This window comes from Eretmochelys imbricata, chromosome 9 (assembly GCF_965152235.1).
Source record: "Eretmochelys imbricata isolate rEreImb1 chromosome 9, rEreImb1.hap1, whole genome shotgun sequence".
Classification (NCBI taxonomy): Eukaryota; Metazoa; Chordata; order Testudines; family Cheloniidae; genus Eretmochelys; species Eretmochelys imbricata.
The window spans coordinates 48,251,467-48,276,899 of NC_135580.1; the positions used below are offsets into that span (position 1 = coordinate 48,251,467).

Genomic DNA, 25,433 nt, shown 5'->3' on the forward strand with positions numbered 1-25,433 from the left:
AAATAAGATGTTGATAATCTCCATCAACCCTTACCCTAACTCTTCCCTGATGGCCTTCACCAGAAGAAAAGAGATGGGTCCATAGCACTTGTGCGATAAAATATCCCTAGTATCTCAACCAACAGCAGTGACCTAAACTAGAGAAGAGAAGAATTAATGTTTGTCTCCTCCAAATATTGTTTTGTGTCCATAAAAGCAGGCATTCAGTCTGAATCTGCTTGATTTTATCTGGAAAGTAACAGTTTCTTCACAGTGAAAGGAAGTCATATAGTTTACCGAATGATGAGAGCTATGTTTAATTAGGCTGTTTGCTATTCAAAGGAAGTCCACTGTCAGATTTATCAGGCATGATTGTAAATATAAAGAAACTTTACCTTCGCCATAGTCATGGAATAAACTACATAAAAAAAATCTTTTCATGCAACTATTGAGATTTAGGATGTGAATTCAACTATCAGAGCCCTAGTCACATTCCCTCCATCTTCAGTTATTGCATGTCACCTGTAAATCATTGTGACCTGTGAGGACAAAACTATGGAAAAGAATGCCTAGGGGCAACTACGCAGTAACTGAGGACAAAAGATCACTGTAAGGTCCTATCAAGTATTAAGTAGAATGGTTGATTTTCCTCAGACTCTGAAAATGATCAGTTTTCAATAATCTCAGGTGGAAAACCATCAAAACATTCTGTGCACCAACCTCAGATCACAGGAGATAATGAGTAGCCAATGAGTAGAATCAAATTTCCAGTTGCCCCACTTTTATTCTCTGCTCCAACACTAGATCAAAAATATGTGGCCAGTATATGAGTTGAGCCAGCAGTCATCCAGGTTTTAGTGGTGGCTACAAAATCTGAAAATGTCTCAGAAGAATGGCAGGTAAAATGGAAATTAGGAGGAGTGAAAGTAAATCTCAAGATCAGATATTGGAAGCCCGAAGCCTGCAAGAGAATGGGTCTGCTAGAACTCCAGGGAGCAAAGGGTACAGCTAAGATAAAGATATTGCAGAGAGGGTAGCTGATTTATTTGCGTCAGTGTTTATAATATAGAGTATGCTGGGTAGGGTACACACACTATTATGTGTGAAAAAAAAGAGATAATGAGATCCAGAGTTTGTAAGGTGAAGCTAGACAGATTCAGTCTAGATATAAGGCACCTTTTTTTTTTTTTTTTTAACAGCGAGCGTAATTAACTATTGGAACAATTGACCTAGAGCTGTGGTGAATTTTCTATCATATGAAGTCTTTAAATCAATATTGGATATCTTTCTAAATTATATCATATAGCTCAGGCTGATGATTAGCGTGAGATTCTTTTACCTGTATGGTGGAGGAAGTCAAATTAGATTATCATAATGGTCCCTTCTCACCTTAAAATGTATGAATATATGAATCTGGACCTTGCACCCGATTTTTTCAGTTAATAAAGACATACTGTCCTAGATTGAAGTACCAGAAGAGGAAGTGTGAAACAAACTCTCAGACTGAGTATCAACAAATTACTAGGATGAAGTGTACTGAAGCACTTTAAGAATGAAGTGGCTGCACTGCTAACAGAAATATGCAATGTCTCATTATAATCAGCTATTATATGAGAGGATTGGAGAGTTGCAGGTGTTTTACTTATATAATTCCTAGTGTTTTTATAAAAGGTAGCAGCAGTCTTTACTTCAGTATCAAAGTAATTGGTTGGAAATATAATTAATGAATAAAAGAATTAAAAAGACCTAGAGAAATATGATAGTGACAAATCAGCATGGCTTTCGTAAATGAAAATAATGTGATCATAATCTAGTCAAATATTTTGAAGATATGAAGAATGGAGTTTATAAAGGAGAATGAGTTGGCATTTATCTGAACTTTCCACAAGAGGCTATTAAGGAAGCCAGGACACATGGTGTGAGAACTAAAGTACTGTCATAGATTAAAGACGAAGAGAAAAAGAATAGGAATATGTGATCAACTGTTAACATGGCAAATGGTTAACAGTGGTTCTTCTTCAAGTGCTTGTTCATGATGATTCCGTTCTAGGTGTGTGCGCGTCCACTTGTAGTTGTCGGAGACTTTTGTCTTAGCGGGATCTGTAGGGTTGGCTGCGGCGCCCCCTTGATTGTCGCGCTCATGCTTCGGTATATCAGGTGCCACTGACCGTACACCCTCTCAGTTCCTTCTTACCGCCCGTGATGGGTGATTGGAGTGCCTTGCTTTGCATTGCAAGAGTTCTCATGGTTCTTTCAGCCCATTGTTCTGTCTCTTTTATAGTTAGTCTTCAGGTACTTGCTTTGACCGTTAAACTTTAGAGTCCTGGCTGGGACGTCGCTGCAGAGTGGGGCATGCCCCATTCCCCAGGCTTTAAGCCATGTTCATCATGTATCTGGCTGATGCCCATTAGTGACCCGCACAATAGCTGTTTGAAGTGTCTGGGGGAATCACTCAGAAAAGACAAGTGCAGAATCTGCAGAACTTTTGCCCTTGAACTCAAAAGAAACGGGATATCCACTTGGGGGCCCTCTGCATGGAAGCTGTGCTTCATCCTGCCTTGGAGCCCTCCCGGTCGGACTCAACGCCTAGTACTTTGGTGTCAGCACGCACTGCACCGCCGGCACTGGAACTTGCCCAGTATTATTCCCCTTTGCCGGTGACAAAAGTGGCTGAAGCCGAAGGGCTTGTCGGCACTGCAGGACAAAGAGGCTATGGGCAAAGGGCCCGTTAGGCCACATGCTCACCCTGGAGTCGCTAGGGTATCGCTGTGGTCAGACCCTCTAGCCCAGCCAGGGATCTGCTTCCGATTCCTGGGAATGGCAGGGGATCTCGGCCCTTCATAGGCCACTTGTGCCAAGGACCAAGTAGGCCGGCCGGCACCGCAGATGCCAAGCCAGGTGATGGACCCAGTTAAGGCCCAGACCTCTAAGGGCAAGACGGTTATGGGACCTCACTCCAAAGTAACGGAGCATCGCTGGACCGCAGGCATAGATCCCTGTCATTGCGACCTAGGACCCTGGGACCGCAGCCTTGATCTGCGGGTAGAAGACCCAGGTCTCTAACACCAACATCGGCACCTACGAGGCATGGGATGCCTGAGTCATGACACCGATTTCCGTATCTGTGGTACCAGCAGGCCTCCTGCCAGAGATCACCGTGACGCAAATCACCATCACCTAGGCAATCCACCTTGCGATCCCCCTTGGTGCGGGAACATTGCACCAGTCTCCATCACCCTGGTACCGCTCTTCAGGCAGACACCGTTCCTTGACCTTTCCTTATCAGTCGCCGACAAGAGTCAGCTGACAGACTCAGGCATCTATGGCTCCATCCTGGTCACTGAAAGGCCAGTGGTCTGAGCTGGAGGGAGAGTTCAGCCCCTCACCTAGGAGAGCTGAATTGTCAATGGCCCGTCATGCCTGTCTTGTACTCCCACCATTCCTCCCAGGCCGCATCGGACAAACTGCCTCTGGCCCAGCTGGCACTGGCATTAGAGCATGGTGCAGCGTCTGACCCAGGAGCAGCACAGTGGGACGTGTAAGGAGCCATCCCTGGACAGGCCAGGGGAAGCCGCCCCTCTCCCTGTGGTACAGTCATCTTCATCATCCCTGGACGAGGTGGTGGTGGGCCCCTTGCAAGTGAGCAGTCCCCCATATGATTTCAAGGAGCACCAGGCATTGCTCAGAAGGGTGGCTGCTAACCTGAACCTGGAGGTCGAGGAGCTAGCGGAGGAGTCCAACTACCTCTTCAGCGTCATACCCTTCCTCACCCCGGCCCAGGTTGCAACCAAAATCTAAGGGTCATTTCTGCTCCCACTATAATAATAAGACTCAGAAGTGAGAATCAAGTGGAGGGTTTCTTCAGAGAACAAAAATTACAAGTAAATAATTTCCTTTTGTGCCTACCTAAATTCATGGATATAGCTGTATTTCAGTAGTGGATGAAATCATCCCTGTTTGTAGTTCATATATCTATTTGTGAAGCACTTGAGAAACAGTAAAATAAGACAAGACATAAATGCAAAATATTGTTCCTTTCTCTCTGGGTGGTATTAAGATTTTTGAAAAGTTTTTTCACTATCAAGCAGCAGAATTTTACCCTTAATACGAGAGGAGAATCAAAAACATCCCAGTGAAGGATTTTAAGGTCTTTGGTCTAAACCTGCTAGCAGCCTGCCTATGGAAAGGAAACTACCAAGTTTACCAAGTACCGGATTTGAACAAGAGATTAATATTTTTGGTGAAACTTGGGGGTTGAAAACAATTTTTTGTGGAAAAATGTTTTTGATTTAAATTTTGAATTTTTTATTTCAAACTTTTAAAATTTTTGTTGGGAAAACTAAAATTTTTGATCATTTGAGAAATGCCTACTATCAGTTTGTTTTTTTCAACTAGAAAAATAAGAGAAAATTTAAAAAAATGAATAACATTTCTTTTACTTTTAACTTTTCTCGCTGTTTAAATCAGAGAAAGTGACACAAAGTAACACTTTTTAAAGTTTTTCCCCACAGGAAAAAAAGTCGAGTGTGTTTCCCCCATACACACTTTTATTTACTAATTTAATTGTCCCCCCTTTTTTCTGCTGAAAAATTGTTGGGATGTTTAAAAATTGAGAGAAAGTGTGTGTTCCCCAATTTCTTGCACTTTTTTGCTCCCTCCACTTTTTTACCAGAGGAAAAAGGGGGAGGGAAAAGAATTAACAAATAGAGAGAGTCTGCATTTTCCTAATCAAAACCAGACCAAAACATTTTTTTAAATTTAATTTTTTTTATCAAAAAATAAAATTCTCAAAAGTGAAAATGTTTTCTATTTTTAGATTTTTTTTTTTTTGTGGAGAGAAGAGACCACTTTCTCTAGTTATTTTGTCTCGTCGGTTTTTAGACCCTGCTCAGAAGATGAATAAATGTAGTCTCAAACAAATTTTCAAAAATAGCAGTAATATTTTCTAGAGGAAATTCTGCTTTAGTTTAATCAGGGAGATCCAGTTCCCTAAATCTAAGTCATTTCAATAGAATATTCTTAAATCTTCATCCTTTTGTTGTGAAGTGTACCATCCTTTATTGGACTGGTTCAGATCCTGTAACTTTCTACTGTAATTCTGTTTACAATGTTTCTGTGAATCTGTTTATTTTAATACCCTTACTCAATATAGCAGATCATTTACTACAGATTAAGCATGTGGATAGAATGAGAATTATTCTGACTTCTTTATTTTTGACTTCTTTATGGCTTTCAAAATTGTGTCTTGATTGGCTCCAACTAGCCTTTGGGATTTCTGAAAGTGGCCATCCAACCAGGGAACTAGCATTTTGGCATATATGGAGACTGCAAGTATCAGTGCTCTCCTCCTCCCATCACTACTTCCCTTCCACATGTTGGGATAGTTAGTGACTTTAAGGTTGATAAACTTTTAGAATACTGGATTTGTCCTTTAGATCACTTTTCAAAGACATATTAAAGCTGCTACTTCTTAGCATTTAAATAAATAAATAAAGATCAGTTGGTTGAAGGGAGAGGAGAATTAAAAGCACCATAGTGTTGTTCCTCAGAGCTGAAAGAGGCTAGCATGTCCAACTCTGCTGAGCTCTGTCAGAGCTTTAGCCACTCCCATGATTCAAGCACAACAAATGGAAAGGACTGGCCTCGTGGGGAAAGGAATTGTAGGTGTCTCTGAGACTTTATTCATGTGTAGTCTGGGAGCCTATAAGATCCCTTGGGAGGCTATAGTTAAATCCTTTTCTTTTTGTAATTTCTTTTTAGGATCTCTCTTTCATCTTCCCTTCTTCTTTACTACTACTGAGAAACACTGAGAAATAGGGCTAGAAATAAAAGTAACAGAGGACTGAGCAAGGACTCAATACTTCCAGCAGGGGAAGCAAAAAAGACTGAGGGAAAAGAGGGTGGAGCCTGGCTATATATTCCTCCTGTGGTTGTCTTTTGCCTCCTAGCTTTGTGGTAAGTGGAGGTATAATGCTTGCTGTATGGAATCTTGTTTTGTACAATGGGAGAAATGGGAACATATGACAAATTTACTTGTCAGGGGGGGGGGGGGGGGAGGGGAGAACCTGTTAAACAAAAGTGGGCCAGCTTATGAAGAAATTTAGGAGTAATAGTATTACTGGCATGGAGCTACTGTGCTCACAATAGCTATCTTGTCCAGGCTGCACTGGCCGTTATGGTTTAGTTCAGCCACCATGTGACTGGGATATTGGAGCTGGGGTTTGGTAGAGTTTCCCTTTTCAGGCTGATTCACCTTTGGAACTGGGTTAATACATTACCAAACTTCCTCATGGGGTTGAAATAAATCACTAGACAATGAGACATTTCCCCCCTGTCTATTAGTCTGAGGTAAGTCACAGGGTTGATGTAGAGCAGTAACATTTATTTGTATTTATTTATAGCTCCTGTGCATCTGCCATAAATTATAAAAACCATACATAAAGCTAACCAGCTAGCAGAATACAATGCACCCCTCTTCCCCCAACACATCTAACCCCCATCAGAACCCACCAGCATGTGGAAATAGATTCATCTTCTAGCATGCCCTGCTGGTCAGTTGATCAGAGCTATTTCAGTCTAGTTTAGGAAGCTGTTCCAGACCAGAAGGCTACTCACAAGGAACATGAATGCTAGCCTCCTCTGTTTGAAATCAAGGGGATCCAGCTTAAGTACTTCTGCTGATTGCAGCTGTGGTAGTATGACCCAGAGAGAAGAGGACTCAAGTATGAAGGTCCCAAAGCCATTTATGGCTGTAATAATCCCAACATCATAAATTCAGTCAGAAGCTGATAGAACGAGAGCACTAGCATCATGTGCTCCTACTGAGAAGCTCTACTTAATTGGTAGGCTGCTGCATTCTGCACCAGCCTATGTAACTGGAATGACTGAGGATGTAGCCCCACATAGAATGCATTGCAGTAATCCACTATAAAGGTGGCAAAGATATGGATCACATTAGCAAGGTCCACTTCCAAAAGAAACAGTTGCAATCTCCTAGCCCCAGGCAGAGGTGAGGGAGTCTGGAAAAATCCCAGAAACTTCCTGTTTTTTCTCAAGGTCTGGAATGGAAAAATTAGAAATGTTGGTTTAAAAAAAGGAAGAAACTCACGAGAAATATTTTCTCTCAGAATGAACAGCAAAAGAATTTTTAGATTGTTTAAAATGACATAATTACTGCTGCTGCTCTTTAGTCCTTCAAAATGCTTTCTAATAGCTATTAACTATTTTAAATGAAGTTAAATTTTAAAAATTTATAGTATTAGGCAATTACAATTCCTATATACTATAGGCCTATATACTGTATATAGCGATGTAATCCTCCAGGGCATATTATTACAGTCCCCAGTCAGTAGAGGGCGCGTCCATGTTTACTGAAGAACAGGAATGAGTACAGGGCCTTTTCTTGTGGATTGCTGCTTGCCTGCGTCTGGTGACTTCTGCCCTGGACATGGAGTTTAATGTGGAGACAATGTGAGCAGGAGGGGAGAAGCAGCTGGTAACCTGAAGCTGCTGTCCTCTTGACTAGACACAGTGAAAAGCCCACTCATCTCAGACATTGTTTCAAGCTCCCGCTGAGGGGAAGCAGTCTGTCCTTCCGGGAAACAAATGTTCTGCTGCTTGCCTGTTTGTGTAGAGTCATTGGGGCAGATTACAAGCATAGGCCTCTTGCTGGGTCTTGAAGGAAAATCTTGAGGGGCTGGAGTGGACCCTGCCTGAGAGTCTTGATCCTGAGATCTACAGGAGGAACCAACCACACCCAACACGGAGGAGGTCTCTCCCGCAGCAAAAATGGTGCATCCATCTTCTAACATATGGAAGTATTCCCACACTGAAAAGTCATTCAGATTAAAAAACAAAACAGACTTGTATTGTGCAAATACTGCCAAATGAAATACCAGATGTTACCAGTATTACCAGACACAGCCTTACGTGTATGAAATGCCCTGCAGACATTAAAAAATCCTCCATGAGTGGAAATAAAGGCCAAGAAAAAGAAGTGAGGTAAATGGCACTGAAAGTGGTTGCAGTAGCAGCCCATGTTCTCAATCCAGAAGTCCAGCTGGTGATATCAAAGAAATAGAAGGAAGTGTTGTACACTCAATTTCAGCTCTTCAATCATCAGGAAAACAGTCATCTCAAACAACTATATGCAAAAGACTCCCAACAATGACTTCCTTTGTAGACAAGATGATACCTGAATATTAACAAAAAAAATTGACCAAGCCCTCTCAAGAGCAACGTATGCTTCCAGTAGTCCATTATCAGTCACTGAAGTGAGTTACTGGCAGGCAGCATTTAAACTATTAAAACCATCATACCTTTTATCCAGCAGACATTCCAGCTGCAGAAGAGACTTGCTCAAAGAATATAAATGTGATTCAAACTGTGCATAAAAAAAAAATCACTGAAGCATTTTGTAAGTACTTACAGATGGGTGGACAAATGTACAGGGGGAAGGAATCATAATCTTTGTGATAATTACACCTCAGTATTTTTTACGAGAGAACAGGTAGATATACTTCAGAATTTGTTAGTAGTGAAGTATGTGAAATACTAGAGAAGATTGCTAGTGGAAAAAAATTGGCTCTGCTGCCTGACAATGCCAGTAATATGAAAGCAGCATGGGAAATCATAATGGACAAATACCCACATATTGCAATAGGATGTGCTTCCCATGGCCTAAACCTGCTTCTTAATGATTTCATGAAGTTGGGCACACTGGGAGAGAGAAAAAAATCTGTAGCAGAGCAAAGTATGTTATAAAATATATGAAAACTACTCATATTGAGGCTACAATCTTTATGAAGAAGCAGGAAGGAAAGTACCGTAAATACTCATTCATAAGCCGAATATTTTTGTTAAAAAAAAGTGACGCATCAAAGAGCGGGGGTCAACTTATAAACAGGTCTACACCAAAATTTGATGATTTTAAACTCATGAAATCATTGAATTGAATTGGGAACAGTGAACCGCGGCCGCAGGGAGCTGAGGGGCTCCATGCCTGCAGACCCTCGAGGTAAACAAAACTTCCCGACCTGCCAGCGGGTTATCATGATGGGCCAGGAGCCAAAGTTTGCCAACCCCTGAAATACAGGGTGGGCTTATGAAAGGGTCATACAGTTTTTACTATTTTTACCTATTCATCTTGGCAGAGGGGGGTCAGCTTATAAATGAACAGGCTAATGAACGAGTATATATGGGTATGTTAAGAAAAGAATGGTAACACAAACTTTCTAGCAAAAACAAAATGGGAAGGTGTGATGGTGATTTGAAATTAAAAAACACAAAAGCTCTTCAGGAACCAGTGATAATGTTGCCTAGCTACCTCACAGAAACCTACAGTTCCTTTGTCTTCATTATTGAATGTTAGTTATCTCACTGTAAAATCCCCAACTTTTTGGCAGTGCAGACAGTCTCAGAGACTACATCCAAGCTGGCCCCTTCTGTCAGCTCGTGTGTGTCTCCCATCCAGGCTGGTAAATAGGCATGAGCTGCAAAAAAAGATTCTCTGACAATTGGAGACTGAGGGAGAGCCCTTAAAAGGAAATGGGGCAATGTGACCAGCCATTAAGAGCTTCTTTTCACTCTGTCACTCATTTGGGGATGACAGATGCAGTGAGGGATGGGGAGGATTTTGCAGTTTGTATTGCATGTGAAGGAAGTTGGGTGACTGATAGAGAGAGTGTTGGGGATGGAATAGAAAATGGTCCTATTTATTGACACTGCTACAGACCTGGCAGAAAGTTCTTCTCACACGCTGTTCCTTTCCCAAAGACTATATTTACAGACAAGTTGTATTTTAATTTGGATAAGACACTAGAAAACTTTGAACTATGGTAAGAAGCAGGTGTTAAAACAAAAAAACCCACACACCTTATGAGACAAAAAAATTTAATGATTGGGGAAAAAAATTTCAGTGCTCTCTATTTATTTCATGCACGTGCCCCTAACCAGAATGCCATAAATAGCATCCTAAAAAGAATACAAAGGAGAAGCTAGAGAGCAAAGGGCATTCATTTCTGGAAAGGCATGTGAAAAATAAGAAGAGGCACAGAGCGAGAAATCCAAAAGGAGTTCATTTTTGGAGTAAGAACATAAGAATGGCTATACTGGGTCAAACAGATGGTCTATCTAGCCATTTATCTTCCTACAGTGGCTGCTGCCAGATGCTTCTGAGAGAATGATCAGAAAAGAGCAATTAGTGAGTGATCCATCACGTCATCCAGTCCCAGCAGTAAGAGGTTTAGGACACCCAGAGCACAGGGTTGCATCCCTGACCATCTTGGCTAATAGTCATTGATGGAGCTATCTTCCATGAATTTATCTAATTCTTTTTTGAACCTAGTTATACTTTTGGCCTTCACAACACCTCCTGGCAATGAGTTCCACAGGTTGACTGTGCATTGTGTGAAGATGTTCTTCCTTATGCTTATTTTAAACCTGCTGCCTCTTAATTTCATTGGGTGATCCCTGATTCTTGTGTCATGTGAAAGAGTATATAACACTTCCTTATTCACTTTTCCCACACCATTCATGATTTTATAGACCTCTATCATATCCCCTTGTGACAGGGTTGGGACTCACCACCTCCTGTTGGTACCTCTGGTAATTAGCTCAGTCCATGTGGAACACCCTCCAATGGTAATGTCCCATCCAGCTGTCACCCTCTGTTGGCATCTGGATCTGCGTTGCTCCCTTCTTATGGCATCCTCTTCAGGACACTGCCCTCCAGCAGTACCCCCTAGTCCACACTCACCCCCTTACAGGATGGGGCAGTTAACAGCAGTCTTTCCGCATTGCCCCAGCAGCCAACCACACGCCCAAAGTCTAACTCCTTTTGTCAGGGGTTGGGTGTAGACCGCTATGACCACTTCTAACAGCCAGGTGTAAGTGCAAGGGGGAGGACCCAGGCCCGCCCTCTACTCTGGGTCATGACCCAGGGACCCTTTAGTGGCAGCCTTCCTGCCTGCCCCCCTTCTCTCCCTGGGCTGTTTCCCCTTTGGCCCCTTTTCACCTGGCAGTTACCGGGCTGGAGTTCCCTTCTACTCCCCCCCTGCTCACCGAGTACTGCATTGTCTCTGGTGCTAGTTTCCTCACACAGGAGACAGATCTTCACCCTCTGAAGGCCTGGGAGAGACTGCCTGCCTCTTGCCTGGGCAGCCTTTATATAGGGCCTAGCCTGGCCCTGATTGGCTCCCCGCAGGCCCTCCCTGATAGGCTGCCTGTCTGCGCAGCTGCTCTGGCCTGCTGTAGCCCAATCTGGCCTGGGGGTGGGGCACCGCCCCACCACACCCCCCTTAGTGCTTTTTTTCCCTAAGATGAACAGTCCCATTCTTTTTAATCTGTTTTCATATGGGAGCTATTCTATACCCCTTATCATTTTTGTTGCTCTTCTATCTGCCTTTCCAATTCTAATATATTTTGTTGAGATGGGGCGACCAGAAATGCATGCAGTATTCAAGGTGTGGGCAAACCATGGTTTATATAGTTGCATTATGATATTTCTGTCTTATTGTCTATCCCTTTCCTAATGGTTCCGAACATTCTGTTGGCATTTTTGACTGCCTCTGCATGTTGAGTAGATGTTTTCGGAGAGCTATACACAATGATTCCAGGATCTCTTTCTTGAATAACAACAGCTAATTTAGACCCCATCATCTTGTATGTATAGTTGGGATTATGTTTTCCAATGTGCATTACTTTGTATTTATCAATATTGAATTTCTTCTGCCATTTTGTTGCCCAGTCACCCCATGTTGTGAGACTCCTTTGTAACTCTTAACAGTCAGCTTTGCACTTAACTATCTTGAGTGATTTTTGTACTGTCTGGAAACTTTGCCACTTCACTATTTTACCCTTTTTTCTAGATCAGTTATGAATATGTTGAATAGTATTGGTCAAAATACAGAACCTGGGGGTGCGGGGCACCCTGATTTTACCTCTCTCTGCTGTGAATACTGACCATTTATTCCTACCCTTTGTTTCCTATCTTTTAGCTGGTTACTGATCTGTGAGAGGACCTTCCCTCTTATCCCATGACCGATTACTTTGCTTAAGAGCCTTTGGTGAGGGACCTTGTCAAAGACTTTCTGAAAGTCCAAGTACATTACATCCACTGGATCACCCTTAACCACATGTTTGTTGACATCCTCAGGGAAAGATTTCCCTTTACAAAAGACATGTTGACTCTTCCCCAACATATCGTGGTTCACTATGTGTCTGATAACTCTGTTCTTTATTATTGTTTCAACCAGTTTGCCTGGTACTGAAGTAGAGGACTATCTTCCTGAATCTGAAGTAATAAGAAAAAATTGCTTTGACATTCTGTAATAATGGCATCTGTCTCAAATAAATCTTACATTGATTTATGAAACTGGCAGCACTGTCTCTAGGGAGTGACTATAGTGAGCAAGAACTTTTTTTTTTCTTTACATGGTGGACTTGCACAAGGATTGCATACTACTGGTCTATGATGGAGGAACATACAGTTGGTAACCAGTAGGTATTCTGCCTATTGATCCATTGTTTGTACTTCTGTTGTCTCAAAAGCTGATGCTGAAGTCTTGGATGAGGACATTAACATTCAAAGCAAGGAATTATTTAAAAAAAACCTAAAATGTTTTGAACATTGATAAAGCAGGCTGGACATGAAACAGAAGAAAATGGGCACTATTGAAGTCTTCGGCCATGTGGGAAATAAAGTCCTGCTAATTAACAGAGAAAAGTGTATTTGTATAAATAGTGCAAAGGGAGATCTTACCAGCTGTGAAGAAATTCAGAAAGCAATACATATCAGACAGAATTATAATTATGATTGGTTCTAGGTAGGTACTTCATAAACTGTTTGTTTGTTTGTTTTTTCTCTTTGTACTATACAAATATTTCCATTTGTGAAAACGAATAAAAAAGTTTTATAAAAAGTCATTTTGTGACTGGATTTTGTTTAGGCGTCTTTAGATTATTACAGATTGAGTGATATAACTGTTATTAATAACTTTCATATAATCATTATGAGAACTGATTTGTTTTTAGATTGTGAGGGAGATTTGTAGCTGGAGTCAGGTGCCTGTCAGATCTTTGTGCCTTTGAAAAACTGCCTGTTTAAATCTCTGGGGCAGGGACTGTATTTTTGCATATTGTATAGTGCCAAATGAATTGTTGGCACTAAATAAAGAATTATTGTACTGTTTCATTACAAATAATCAAACCTTTACATTGTAACCTTCCAAAATAGTCTGCACTGATTTTAAGAGTTATTTTTCTGTAGTCTGAAAACTTATTTTGAGCAGGGTGCTGTCTATAAGCAATAATAATGATCATTGTTTCTTTCACGTGTTTGATGAAATGTGTTGAAAAGAGTTGTAGTTTAAGGTAGTCACAAAACAGTGTAGCAGTGTTGAATTAAATTAAACACTATTCTGCTTTGAAAAATCTTAGATTCTTCTAAGGCGGAGACCATTATGTCACCTAATATGACTACATTGTATTTTCACTAGTTATTCCTTCGTCAAGGCTATAACTTCTGGTTGAGTTAAAGTGTATTTCTAGAAAAATATCCAATCCTGATATAAAGACTTTAAGTGATGGAAAATGCGTCATATCTCTTGGTAAATTGTTCTAGTGGTTAATTACACTGCCTTAAAAAAAAATCTTATTTCTAGCCACAATTTATGTAGCCTCAGCTTCCATGTAAGTTGTTCTGATGGCAGCTAAAGATCATCTGGCAGTCTGATATTTTTCTGTTAAGTACAGAAAATAAGAGATCAGATCTATTGTCTCCACTATTTCCGTCAGCCCCTCAAGTCAGGCCTCTGCCTCTCTTCTGTTTCTAAATAATCATTAATAGCTTTATTCTCAGATCCTCTCAAAGCATCTGTGTGATGGCATCCAGAATTCCCTTCTTTCTCCTAGTCTCTTCTCTCAGTCTTGCAGCACTTGGATCTCCATGCTGTTTAAATTATGCCCCTTAAGACTCTGCTTCCACTTTATAGAGATGCAGCCTCTCCACTGGTCACATCTAATTATGCAAACCTGCATTGCATTTTGTTTCTCCGTGGAACTCCACTTCCAAACACCTTACTGCATCTTGGTAGCTCCACAAGTGTCTAGTTTCTGACTCTCTAGTGACTGTTCCAGTTAATATGAACAGTTAGCAGTTTATTTTAATTTTTTGCCAGTGAACTTAGAACACTACCCTAAAAAACTGGTAGGCTTGAGTACATGAAAGTTTCCCTCTGACTGTGTCCCAGAGTTTCTTCCAAGGTTTTATTCCTTTTTATGGGCTTCACTGCTCTGAAACTCTAAAAGGAGTATGAAACTGACTGTGTATGTACAAGTCTGTCAGCTTGTTTCTGCTGCACATAGTAGGCCAGATTTTCGTAAGTGTAAAGGCTACATCATCATGTTCACAAACCCCAATAACGGCACAAATATCTAGTTTAGCATGTGCAATTTTGAAAGTCTGGCCTTTGATCAGGTTCTCTGGCAACCTCAACAAGATTTGACTGCATTTTATTCTCTTCCTTCTGTTCCTCCCATTAATTAACTGGGCAATGATAGTTTTGTTCTCATTCCTTTCTAACCAAGAAATGGCATTTTTTCCTTTATTCTTTAAATCCAACTGAGATCACCACAAAAATATCCTGTTTGTCACAAATTCCATATCTTTTGGATTGAAAACTGCATAACTGATGTATCTCAAAAAGTAATTGTTAATAGGTAATCCTCATCAAGTGAGGGTTTTTCTAGTGGGGTCAATAGGGATCTGTTCTTGGCCCAATGCTATTCAATATTTTTATGAATGCTTTAGAATTACATATAAACCCATTGCTAATAAATCTTGCAGATGGCACAAATATTGGTGGAGTGGTAAATGACATAGACAGGTTACTGATACAGAGCATTCTAGATTGCTTTGTGGTAACTGGGGTGAAGTTATACATTTTAATACTGGCAAAGGCAAAAATTCATAAATATAGGAATAAAGAACATAGGCCAAATTTCCAGAACAGGGGACTGTATTCTGGAAACAGTGATTGATGAATCCGATGAAGTGAGCTGTAGCTCACGAAAGCTTATGCTCAGAAAAATTTGTTTGTCTCTAAGGTGCCACAAGTACTCCTTTTCTTCTTGCGAATATAGACTAACATGGCTGCTACTCTGAAACCAGTGATTGAATAGGAGTTAAAGGTCATGATATGTAGCTTATGGTCAGATGATTCCCATTACAATTCTGCTGAGGGCAGGAGTAAAAAAGTGGTATTACCTTTGCGTATACCATTATTGGAATACTGAGTTCAGTTCTGGTGTCCACACCTAAAAAATTATGTTGAAATGTTGATAAGCATTCAGAAAAGAGTTACATTAATGATTTGAGGTTTGGAGAACTTGCCTTACAGTGACAGACTTAAGAAGTTCAATCTGTTAGTTATAAAGAGGATGGTGATCGGTTGTACTCCATGTCTGCTGAAGGTAGGAGAAGTAATGGGCTTAATCTGCACCAAGGGAGATTTAGGTAAAATGTTGGGGAAAACTTTCTAATTATAAGGGTAGTTAAGCTCTGGAAAAGGCTTTCAAGGGAGGTTGTGGAATCCCCATCATTGGAGGATTTTAAGAACAGGCTAGACATATACTTATGTCGAGGTCAGGGATGGTCAAGGTTTACTTCTTCCTGCCTCAGCGCTGGGGGCTGGACTTGATGACTTCTCAAGGTCCCTTCCAACCCTATATTTCTATGATTCTGAATTAAAACATTGTTTGCTTGCACCCAACTTACAAGTGATCCAGATTGTTCCGTGTCAGTGACTTGTCCTCTTCAATATTTATTACTCCCCCAGTTTTTGTGTCATCTGCATACTTTATCAGCGATGATCTTATATTTTTTCCAGGTCATAGAATCATAGAATATCAGGGTTGGAAGGGACCTCGGGAGGTCATCTAGTCCAACCCCCTGCTCAAAGCAGGACCAATCCCCAACTAAATTATCCCAGCCAGGGCTTTGTCAAGCCTGACCTTAAAAATATCTAAGGAAGGAGATTCCACCACCTCCCTAGGTAACACATTCCAGTGCTTCACCACCCTCCTAGTGAAAAAGTTTTTCCTAATATCCAACCTAAACCTCCCCCACTGCAACTTGAGACCATTACTCCTTGTTGTGTCATCAGCTACCACTGAGAACAGTCTAGATCCATCCTCTTTGGAACCCCTTTCAGGTAGTTGAAAGCAACTATCAAATCCCCCCTCATTCTTCTCTTCTGCAGACTAAACAATCCCAGTTCCCTCAGCCTCTCCTCATAAGTCATGTGTTCCAGTCCCCTGATCATTTTTGTTGCCCTCCGCTGGACATTTTCCAATTTTTCCACATCCTTCTTGTAGTGTGGGGCCCAAAACTGGACACAGTACTCCAAATGAGGCCTCACCAATGTCGAATAGAGGGGAACAATCATGTCCCTCGATCTGCTGGCAGTGCCCCTACGTGTACATCCCAAAATGCCATTGGCCTTTTTGTCAACAAGGGCACACTGTTGACTCATATCCAGCTTCTCGTCCACTGTAACCCCTAGGTCCTTTTTTGCAGAACTGCTGCCGAGCCATTCGGTCCCTAGTCTGTAGCGGTGCATGGGGTTCTTCCGTCCTAAGTACAGGACTCTGCACTTGTCCTTGTTGAACCTCATCAGATTTCTTTTGGCCCAATCCTCTAATTTGTCTAGGTCCCTCTGTATCCTATCCCTACCCTCCAGCGTATCTACCTCTCCTCCCAGTTTAGTGTCATCTGCAAACTTGCTGAGGGTGCAATCCACACCATCCTCCAGATCATTTATAAAGATATTGAAGAAAACCGGCCCCAGGACCAACCCTTGGGGCACTCCACTTGACACCGGCTGCCAACTAGACATGGAACCATTGATCACTACTTGTTGAGCCCGACAGTCTAGCCAACTTTCTCTCCACCTTATAGTCCATTCATCCAGCCCATACTTCTTTAACTTGCTGACAAGAATACTGTGGGAGACAGTGTCAAAAACTTTGCTAAAGTCAAGGAACAACACGTCCACCACTTTCTCCTCATCCACAGAGCCAGTTATCTCGTCATAGAAGGCAATTAGATTAGTCAGGCATGACTTGCCCTTGGTGAATCCGTGCTGACTGTTCCTGATCACTTTCCTCTCCTCTAAGTGCTTCAGAATTGATTCCTTGAGGACCTGCTCCATGATTTTTCCAGGGACTGAGGTGAGGCTGACTGGCCTGTTGTTCCCAGGATCCTCCTTCTTCCCTTTTTTAAAGATGGGCACTACATTAGCCTTTTTCCAGTCGTCCGGGACTTCCCCCGATCACTATGAGTTTTCAAAAATAATGGCCAATGGCTCTGCAATTACATCCGCCAACTCCTTTAGCACTCTCCGATTTAGCGCGTCCGGCCCCATGGACTTGTGCTCATCCAGCTTTTCTAAATAGTCCTGAACCACTTCTTTCTCCACAGAGGGCTGGCCACCTCCTCCCCATGCTGTGCTGCCCAGTGCAGTAGTTTGGGAGCTGACCTTGTTCGTGAAGACAGAGGCAAAAAAAGCATTGAGTACATTAGCTTTTTCCACATCCTCTGTCACTAGGTTGCTTCCCTCATTCAGTAAGGGGCCCACACTTTCCTTGACTTTCTTCTTGTTGCTAACATAACCTGAAGAAACCCTTCTTGTTACTCTTAACATCTCTTACTAGCTGCAACTCCAAGTGTGATTTGGCCTTCCTGATTTTACTCCTGCATCCCCGAGCAATATCTTTGTACTCTTCTTCCCTGGTCATTTGTCCAGTCTTCCACTTCTTGTAAGCTTCTTTTTTGTGTTCAAGATCAGCAAGGATTTCACTATTAAGCCAAGCTGGTCGCCTGCCATATGTACTATTCTTTCTACACATTGGGATGGTTTTTCCCTGTAACCTCAATAAGGATTCTTTAAAATACAGCCAGCTCTCCTGGACTCTTTTCCCCCTGAAGTTATTCTCCCAGGGGATCATTAATAAATATGTTAAATTAGCATAGAACCAAGAACTTGTCCCTGTGGGACCCCACTAGAAACACATTTAATATGTGCTATGTTAATTTTATATCATTCTAGTTTTTTAATGAAAATGTTATATGGATATGAAGTCAAGCAGTAAGCTGCTCTTTGCTTCATTGATTGTGTCATTGACTCTGTCTGCTTGAAGCTTAATAGTTAAGACACTGAACTGTTGCTGGATGACTTTTGTACAACAGTTACTTCACAAAGCAGATCCCTTGTTGCTCTGATGGCTCAAAATGACGTTACCACCATGCACACCATCTTTGTGAAGTACAGCTGCAAAGTTTCTGATTGAACTAAACCACTGAAGCAAGTATCTACGAAGCATGACTGCTTTGAACAAAGTTAGTAAATGAGGCAGTGCCTTATTCCTATATAGTCTTGGTGCAGCTGCGCTTAATGAATCAGAGATATCAGTGCTTGGAAGTCTTCAAAGCGGGTACATTGTGCCCTGAATTATCCCTCAGTTCTTTATAATGAAATTTTTTCAAGAGCCAGAGGTGTTGAAATGAGTGAGCAGAAAGAAATGGAAGTGTTTGTAGAGACTGCATATGGGGACATGGTGGAGCAGGACCACCTCAGAACTGACTCCCCTGGTTTTCTTTTTGAGAAAGGTTGTCTCATGATGGAAAGGCACCAAGGAGGCTTGCAGGGGCACATCCCCTTAGATGAGGCCTACCTTCTCACTGAGATAGAGGAAGCTGATAATTCTTCGCACAGTGAGAAGTTTGCTCCAGGAGATGGGATTACAGTTGGGACACAAAAGCTAGGCTGTGTTGATGGGCAGTTTGATCATCAGGAATATAAACAGCTACGTGTATTGGAATTGGAATGAATTGGAATTCATTTGCAAATTGGATACTATTAATTTAGGCTTAAATAGAGACTGGGAGTGGCTAAGTCATTATGCAAGGTAGCTTATTTCCTCTTGTTTTTTCCTCCCCCCCCCTCCCCCCAGATGTTCTGGTTTAACTTGGATTTAAACTTGGAGAGTGGTCAGTTTGGACGAGCTATTACCAGCAGGAGAGTGAGTCTGTGTGTGTATGGGGGTGGTTTTTGGAGGGGGGTGAGGGAGTGAGAGATCCTGGATTTGTGCAGGAAATGGCCTAACTTGATTATCATGCACATTGTGTAAAGAGTTGTCACTTTGGATGGGCTATCACCAGCAGGAGAGTGAATTTGTGTGGGGGGGTGGAGGGTGAGAAAACCTGGATTTGTGCTGGAAATGGCCTAACCTGATGATTACTTTAGATAAGCTATTACCAGCAGGACAGTGGGGTGGGAGGAGGTATTGTTTCATATTCTCTGTGTATATATAAAGTCTGCTGCAGTTTCCACGGTATACATCTGATGAAGTGAGCTGTAGCTCACGAAAGCTCATGCTCAAATAAATTGGTTAGTCTCTAAGGTGCCACAAGTACTCCTTTTCTTTTTGCGAATACAGACTAACACGGCTGTTACTCTGAAAGCTACGTGTATAGTGATTGTAAAGTAACTTTCACTTGCTTGCCTGCCAGATGTAAAGATAGCAGATATCAAGGGGAGGAGAGGGTGATGAATTGGAATGTCTGGCAATGGAAGAGGGCCTTGATATAATTGGCGTTACAGCAATGTGGTGGAATGACAAAAATCATTTTGGGACACTGGCAGTATGTGGAAAAGACAGACTAGGCTAAAGAGGTGGAGGAAAGTCATTGATAGGATTCCATAGAACATAGTGTGATATAATTCTGAGTGGAGTGAATCACATAGTTGAATCTGTGTGGATACAAATTCCAAACTGTAAAAATACAAATATTCTTGGCAATAGGGTTATACTTTCAGCCTCTAGCTCAAGAAATGGATATTGAGGGTATGTCTGCACTGCAGCTGGGAGGTGTGATTCCCAGCATGGGTAGACAGATTTGCATTTGCTCATCTTGAGCACTAAAAAATAGCTGGGTGGATGTTGTGGCACAAGCAACAGCTTGGGCTAGCTGCCTAAGCCTGCCTAACCCCCTGGGTCTGAGCTTGGGTGCTAGCCTGAGTTGCCTCGCAGGACACAACATCCACATTGCTATTTTTAGCACATTAGCTCAGCTCGAGGTAGTGTGTGTGTCTCTACCTGTGCTGGGAATCACACCTGCCAACTGCATTGTAGCATACCCTGAGTTCACAATATAGTAAGAGAGATCAGAGGTACCAAAGTCTAACAAAATGTTAGTACTTGGGGACTGCAACTGTTTGCATATGGATTGTTTAGAGAAACAATTTTTCAATGCTTTCAGCAAGTGCTTCTTGGAACAGCTCGTTCTAGAGTGCACACAAAGAGAAGCTATTCTTGACTTGGACTTAAATAACATGCAGGAGTTGGTTCAAAAGTAACAGTAACTGAGCCATTAAGTAATAGTGACCACGATTTAATTATGTTCAACGTCCCATTGGGGAGGAAAGATAGCTAAAACTAAAAGTGATGCTGAACTTTGAAAAGGGAAAGTTCAGTAAAATGAGGGAGGCAAAGTAAAAAGCAAGGAAAGTAAAATCCTTAGATATGGCCTGGATGCTACTTTAAGATTACAATAATAGAGTCTCAGAATGCATAAATAGTTCTGAACAAAAAGGGAAACAGGAGGGTAAGAGTAACCCACCATGACTGAATAGCAAGGTTTAAGAGGTTATTTGAATTGCCTGGAGTTTCTTCAAACTTTGGAAAATTAACCCTAGTGAAGCCAGTAAGAGGAGCATGAATTACAGTAGGAGAAAATTTAGGAGGGCTAAAATGGACTTCAAAGAGGAAATAGCTAAAAATATAAAAACAAAGCACAAGAAATTATTTGTGTCTCACAAGTAGGAAAGTTAAAATAGAAGAATTAAAATATAAAAAATGATTTAACATTGATATTACATTTCTTCAAATTATTAGAAGTATCTCAAGGTAGCATTTTGGGATTCTTGTTTAGTGTTCATTCATGAGAGTTTTAATAATTTCTTAAATGAAAGGAAATTACTGGACTAAAAAACTGTATTAAGATTGAGTGCATATCGGTAATCTCAGGATATAAAATATTACAGGGATGTTGTGATTATTTCAGAAACAAGTAGTACAAATCCAGGAAAGCTAGAGTTAATGTGAAACTGTATTTCCATATTTTGGGTTTCCTGTGTTTGTAATTCTTGTTCTGGGGATAATGTCAACATCCCTGCAACATTTTATACCCTTAAATTATGGATATGTGCTCTCAACCTTAAGTCTAAACAGATTTTTGTCTGGGACTATAATAGCGTTTTTCCCCCAGAAGCTAGGCGTCTATCTCTTTATTTGAATTTTGTGGATGTAAAGGTGAGGACTTTGCAGATCTGGTGGAACTTTTTGCAAAAGTAAGGGTGTTGTTCCTAATGTAATTAACTAATTTGGAATGTGGGCAGGATATGTGGCTCCATAAATATTCCTGTATAGCTTGTTTATATTTTTCTTCATTTCTTCTGTTAAAATGTTTTCATGCAGTGAATGCAAAGCACAGAAAGGCTGCTGAGTTCCAATCCAGAGTGCACTCCACTTTACTGGAGTGCACTCAGTCAATTGCACTAAATTGATGTAAAGTTATTTGAGTCACATATATTGATTTTATTTTTCATCAACAAGTTTAATATATAAGTATTACATCATGCTTGTTTTAATCGTAGTTTTGTTTAGTTCTGACAAGTAATCTTGATGATCAAAATGATAATGGACACTGAATCAGAAAGATAATATTCATTTGGTTTTACCATAAAACTTAAAATGATTTACTCTGAAAACTAATTGAAAAAAGGCATGTGGAGTTCCTTATATATTTATTTTTTTTAATGACTTCCATATCAAATATATTAGTTGTACAAATAAAAAGATGGGGGATATTCTAGCTACCAGTCAGATAGTGTTTCACAGAACAACTGGTGTATAAGCAATTCTTGAAAAATGTTTTGGAATTGTTAACCTCTATATGAACAACCACAAGCAAGCATATTATGGGATATTAGTTAACTTCTCATTGAAGGAATAACACCGCTAACTATACAAAATGCCACCAGTAATGGCTCAGGGGGAGGGCACTCTGGAGTCTTACAACTGTCCGGGATTCTCCCTCTCTTGATGTCAGGTTCTGTCATGTCCTGTTAAGAGTATTCCTGCTAACATTACTGCTAGATAAGCTTTCAAACCAATTTCAAATTGCATAGCAGTGGAAAAACTTTAAAATGGACTGACATTATGAATGATGTATAAAAGTAAAGTGGACTAATTGTAATTGTTCATTCATTGCATCACAGGTACTGTAAGAATTGAAATGTTCAGGAACATGCAAAATGCAGAAATCATCAGGAAAATGACTGAGGAATTTGATGAGGTATAGTATATAAATATTTACACTGAAGAGTTTTTGAAAACTGGAAATATAAGAGTGCAATATATTTTCCTTCAAAACTGCATAATTTTGTTTGATGGGCACTGAGGCTTTTCAGAAATCACTGGGCTTTATTGTAATGGATAAGCAATATCTCAGTAGAAGAAACTGTACTGACTGAGGGGCTTGTCTACACCACGCAGCTTTTAGCGACAAGGCTGTGTTGACACAGCCTTGTCGCTAAAAATCAGTTTGTGTACACTCTCTTTTTCGGTACTTTGAGAGTAGAGACACAGATGAAGTGACAATTTAAACAAGTACATAAGAAGTTAGAAGGTTGCATTGTATGGAAAAAGTATAAGCAGAGACTAGCAGAGGAATAGAATGAAAATACTAAAAATGTGTAAATGGTAGTTTCTAGAAACATCAATCAGAGACACAAAAGGACACTTAAAAAAACAATTATCCCACACCACTGAAGTCAGTGGTACTTCTGCAATGGTAGTAGGATCAGGCACTGCTGGTTAAAGGATAGTTACAGCAAGGGGTCACAAAAGGAAAGGATCTTGCCTAAGAAATCTGAAGTTATTTTTGCATCGTGGAATTCTGCATGGAGTTTGGTGTTATATATATAAAAAACCCTTCTGCCTTGAATTGTTTGACTGTTCAGAGAGTGTGGGGTGGGGAATCAAATGGCTAGTGACAGCTGATAGATATCCAGTCAGAGTTCTTGAAACTCAGAAAGAGGAGAATCAGTGTTGGAGAAGGGAAGCTAAAGAGTGTAGGAGGAGGACTGGCAGGGAATGAAGAGGCAGGGCTTTTCAAATGCATTTCTATATATGGTGCGGACACTTAAGGGAAGTGGGATAATAGATCCTTTATATGGGTCAGATAGTAGCAGCCTTTAATCTTTGCCTCAGTAAGTATCCAGTAACTCAGTTATTTCCAGATCACTCTTTTCTTTGTCCATCATCCTTCCCCTTTCTCTTCCAAACATGACTTGACATGAAATGGTTTCTCATAATCAGGAGGTAAGGTGGGTGAAGTAATATCTTTTATTGGACCAACTTACACAGAGTTCTTCATAAACATAGCATTCTGAGGCTTTTAACATGTATCATACGCCAACAAAATGTACATGGTAATATGCAGCACAAATGAAATAAACCTTGTAGGATGACAGACCCAAAGTGCATGAGATCAAATGGAATCTTAGAAGTTAGGAATACAATAGTCTTATCAGATGACCAAAAGTTGCAAGCAGTGAAGTTTCCACCACTTCTTTTGGGAGACTACTCCACAGTGTAATTCGTTTCACTCTGAGGAGGTATTTCCTGATATTCAACTTACATTTTGTTTCTCTAAATATAGCATCAGTACAGGATGTTTAGTCATGGGACTCATACTTCCAATGTGAGACAGAATCCTTTAGCTGAAGAGTTTTGTGGATTCCTTGTTTGACTCTTTGAGGTACAGAAGTGCTAGATAGTGTGCAAGGCCATTCTGGCTAACAATACGTACTTCCACTATTTTTGTCTTGAGAAACATGAGAGTTTCTTGATCTCATGCAGTGAAGGAAGTCCCCAAAGTAACTATAGCTTGACACCACGGACTGCTGCTTTGGCTCTCTCCTGATCATGCAGCCATAGCTTTCTTGCTTTTAGACATGCCTTTTCACTTAGATCCATAATAATGTAATTATTTTTGTTGGCCTGTGATGCTTACTCAGCACTCTGGGTCTGTTGATCCTGAGAGTAAAGGCCTGTTCAGCCCTGTGACTCATCTGCAGCTTGTCTTGCAGCAGCCACTTCATTTCTCCCATTGGAGCATTTCCATGTTTTATTAGTAGTTTCATGGTATTCAGAGGCTTATTTTTCCATGCCAGAACTTTGCCATTTGTTTGACCCTTCTTACATGTTTTTCAGCATTTTGGCATATTTTGTCAGAGGTTCAGTGAATGTTGTTGTTTTGCTTCACCACAGACTTTCAGTGCTGCTTACTTTCTGCTGGTTGTTTTGGAGCCCTCTCTTGGTCTTTTCCTGTCTTCTTCCTCAGTGCTCCAATGTGTGTTTCTCTCAATGCTTTCTACTTTTTAGGATTTTATCTGCTGTCTCAGTCCCTGTGGAGGAAGGAAAGTAGCTCAGCAGTTCATGAGGTGGAAAGATTTCAGTCATGGATGATGTGCTTGCAGGTGCCACCTAGAGCTATCATGTTTCATAGGGAAGACTCAAATCCCTCCTGGAGGAATTACAAAGAGGCTCTCAAAGTCTGGTTCTTCTTTGAATGATGGTACCTATTGTATTCCACTGAGGGCTACGCATGCATACCATGCACCCAGAGTCAGAGAATTTGGAAGTACTGTCTGTTGGTCAGTACATATGCCCTGGCTCACCTCATGTTTCCATCTGAGGGGGTAAAGGGTGGGGTGGACCCTTTGTCTCTCCAGTACCTTCTTATCACCACATGGTCCAGTCAGAACTTTCAGTGTCCTCATCTCTGACACACTTCTAAAAAAGGATATTTGTAAATAGTTTTTAGATATTTTTATAGCAGTTTTACCACTTTTATATTCTTCTTAGTTTAAGAGTTTATAGTTTTAGCAATTGCTTTAGATAGACTTTAGGGTTTTCGCTCTCTTGCCCCTCCCCCCCGTTCCCCATATGGGTACTGGAGTATGGCCAGAACTCCAGGCTTCAAACTCTGTGCCTCCTGCCCACAGTCCTTCTCAGTCAGTGACAACAGCCAATGCTGCCTCTACTGCCTGGGAGAAACTCACATCGCAGCCAGCTGCAGTGTTTGCTACTCCTTCCCCAGCCACACCCGAGAAGGCCAGGCACTTCACCTCTGGAAGCATCTCATGGCGCTTGCCATGTGACTGCACTTAGACCCAGGCCGGGAACCTCCTCTGTACATCGGTCTGATTCAGGGAGGAGTGCGCCTCCCACTACTACGTCCAACTCTGATGCTGGCGGAACCAATCCCACAGATCCCATGGCAGGGCCTATTCGGGAGATAAAGAAGCACTCCCATAAGCATAGGA

General features: G+C 41.1%; 1 protein-coding gene across 5 annotated transcripts in view; it reads left to right on the top strand.

Annotated features, from left to right (window-relative positions):
* Positions 1–25,433, top strand: part of STAG1 (STAG1 cohesin complex component) — a 373,810-nt gene that overhangs the window by 127,252 nt on the left and 221,125 nt on the right. For all 5 annotated transcript variants that reach the window (XM_077825490.1, XM_077825488.1, XM_077825489.1 and 2 more), the window contains one exon: positions 22,320–22,396. In XM_077825490.1, coding sequence (XP_077681616.1) covers positions 22,320–22,396 — 77 coding nt within the window. The remainder of the gene's footprint in view (positions 1–22,319; positions 22,397–25,433) is intronic.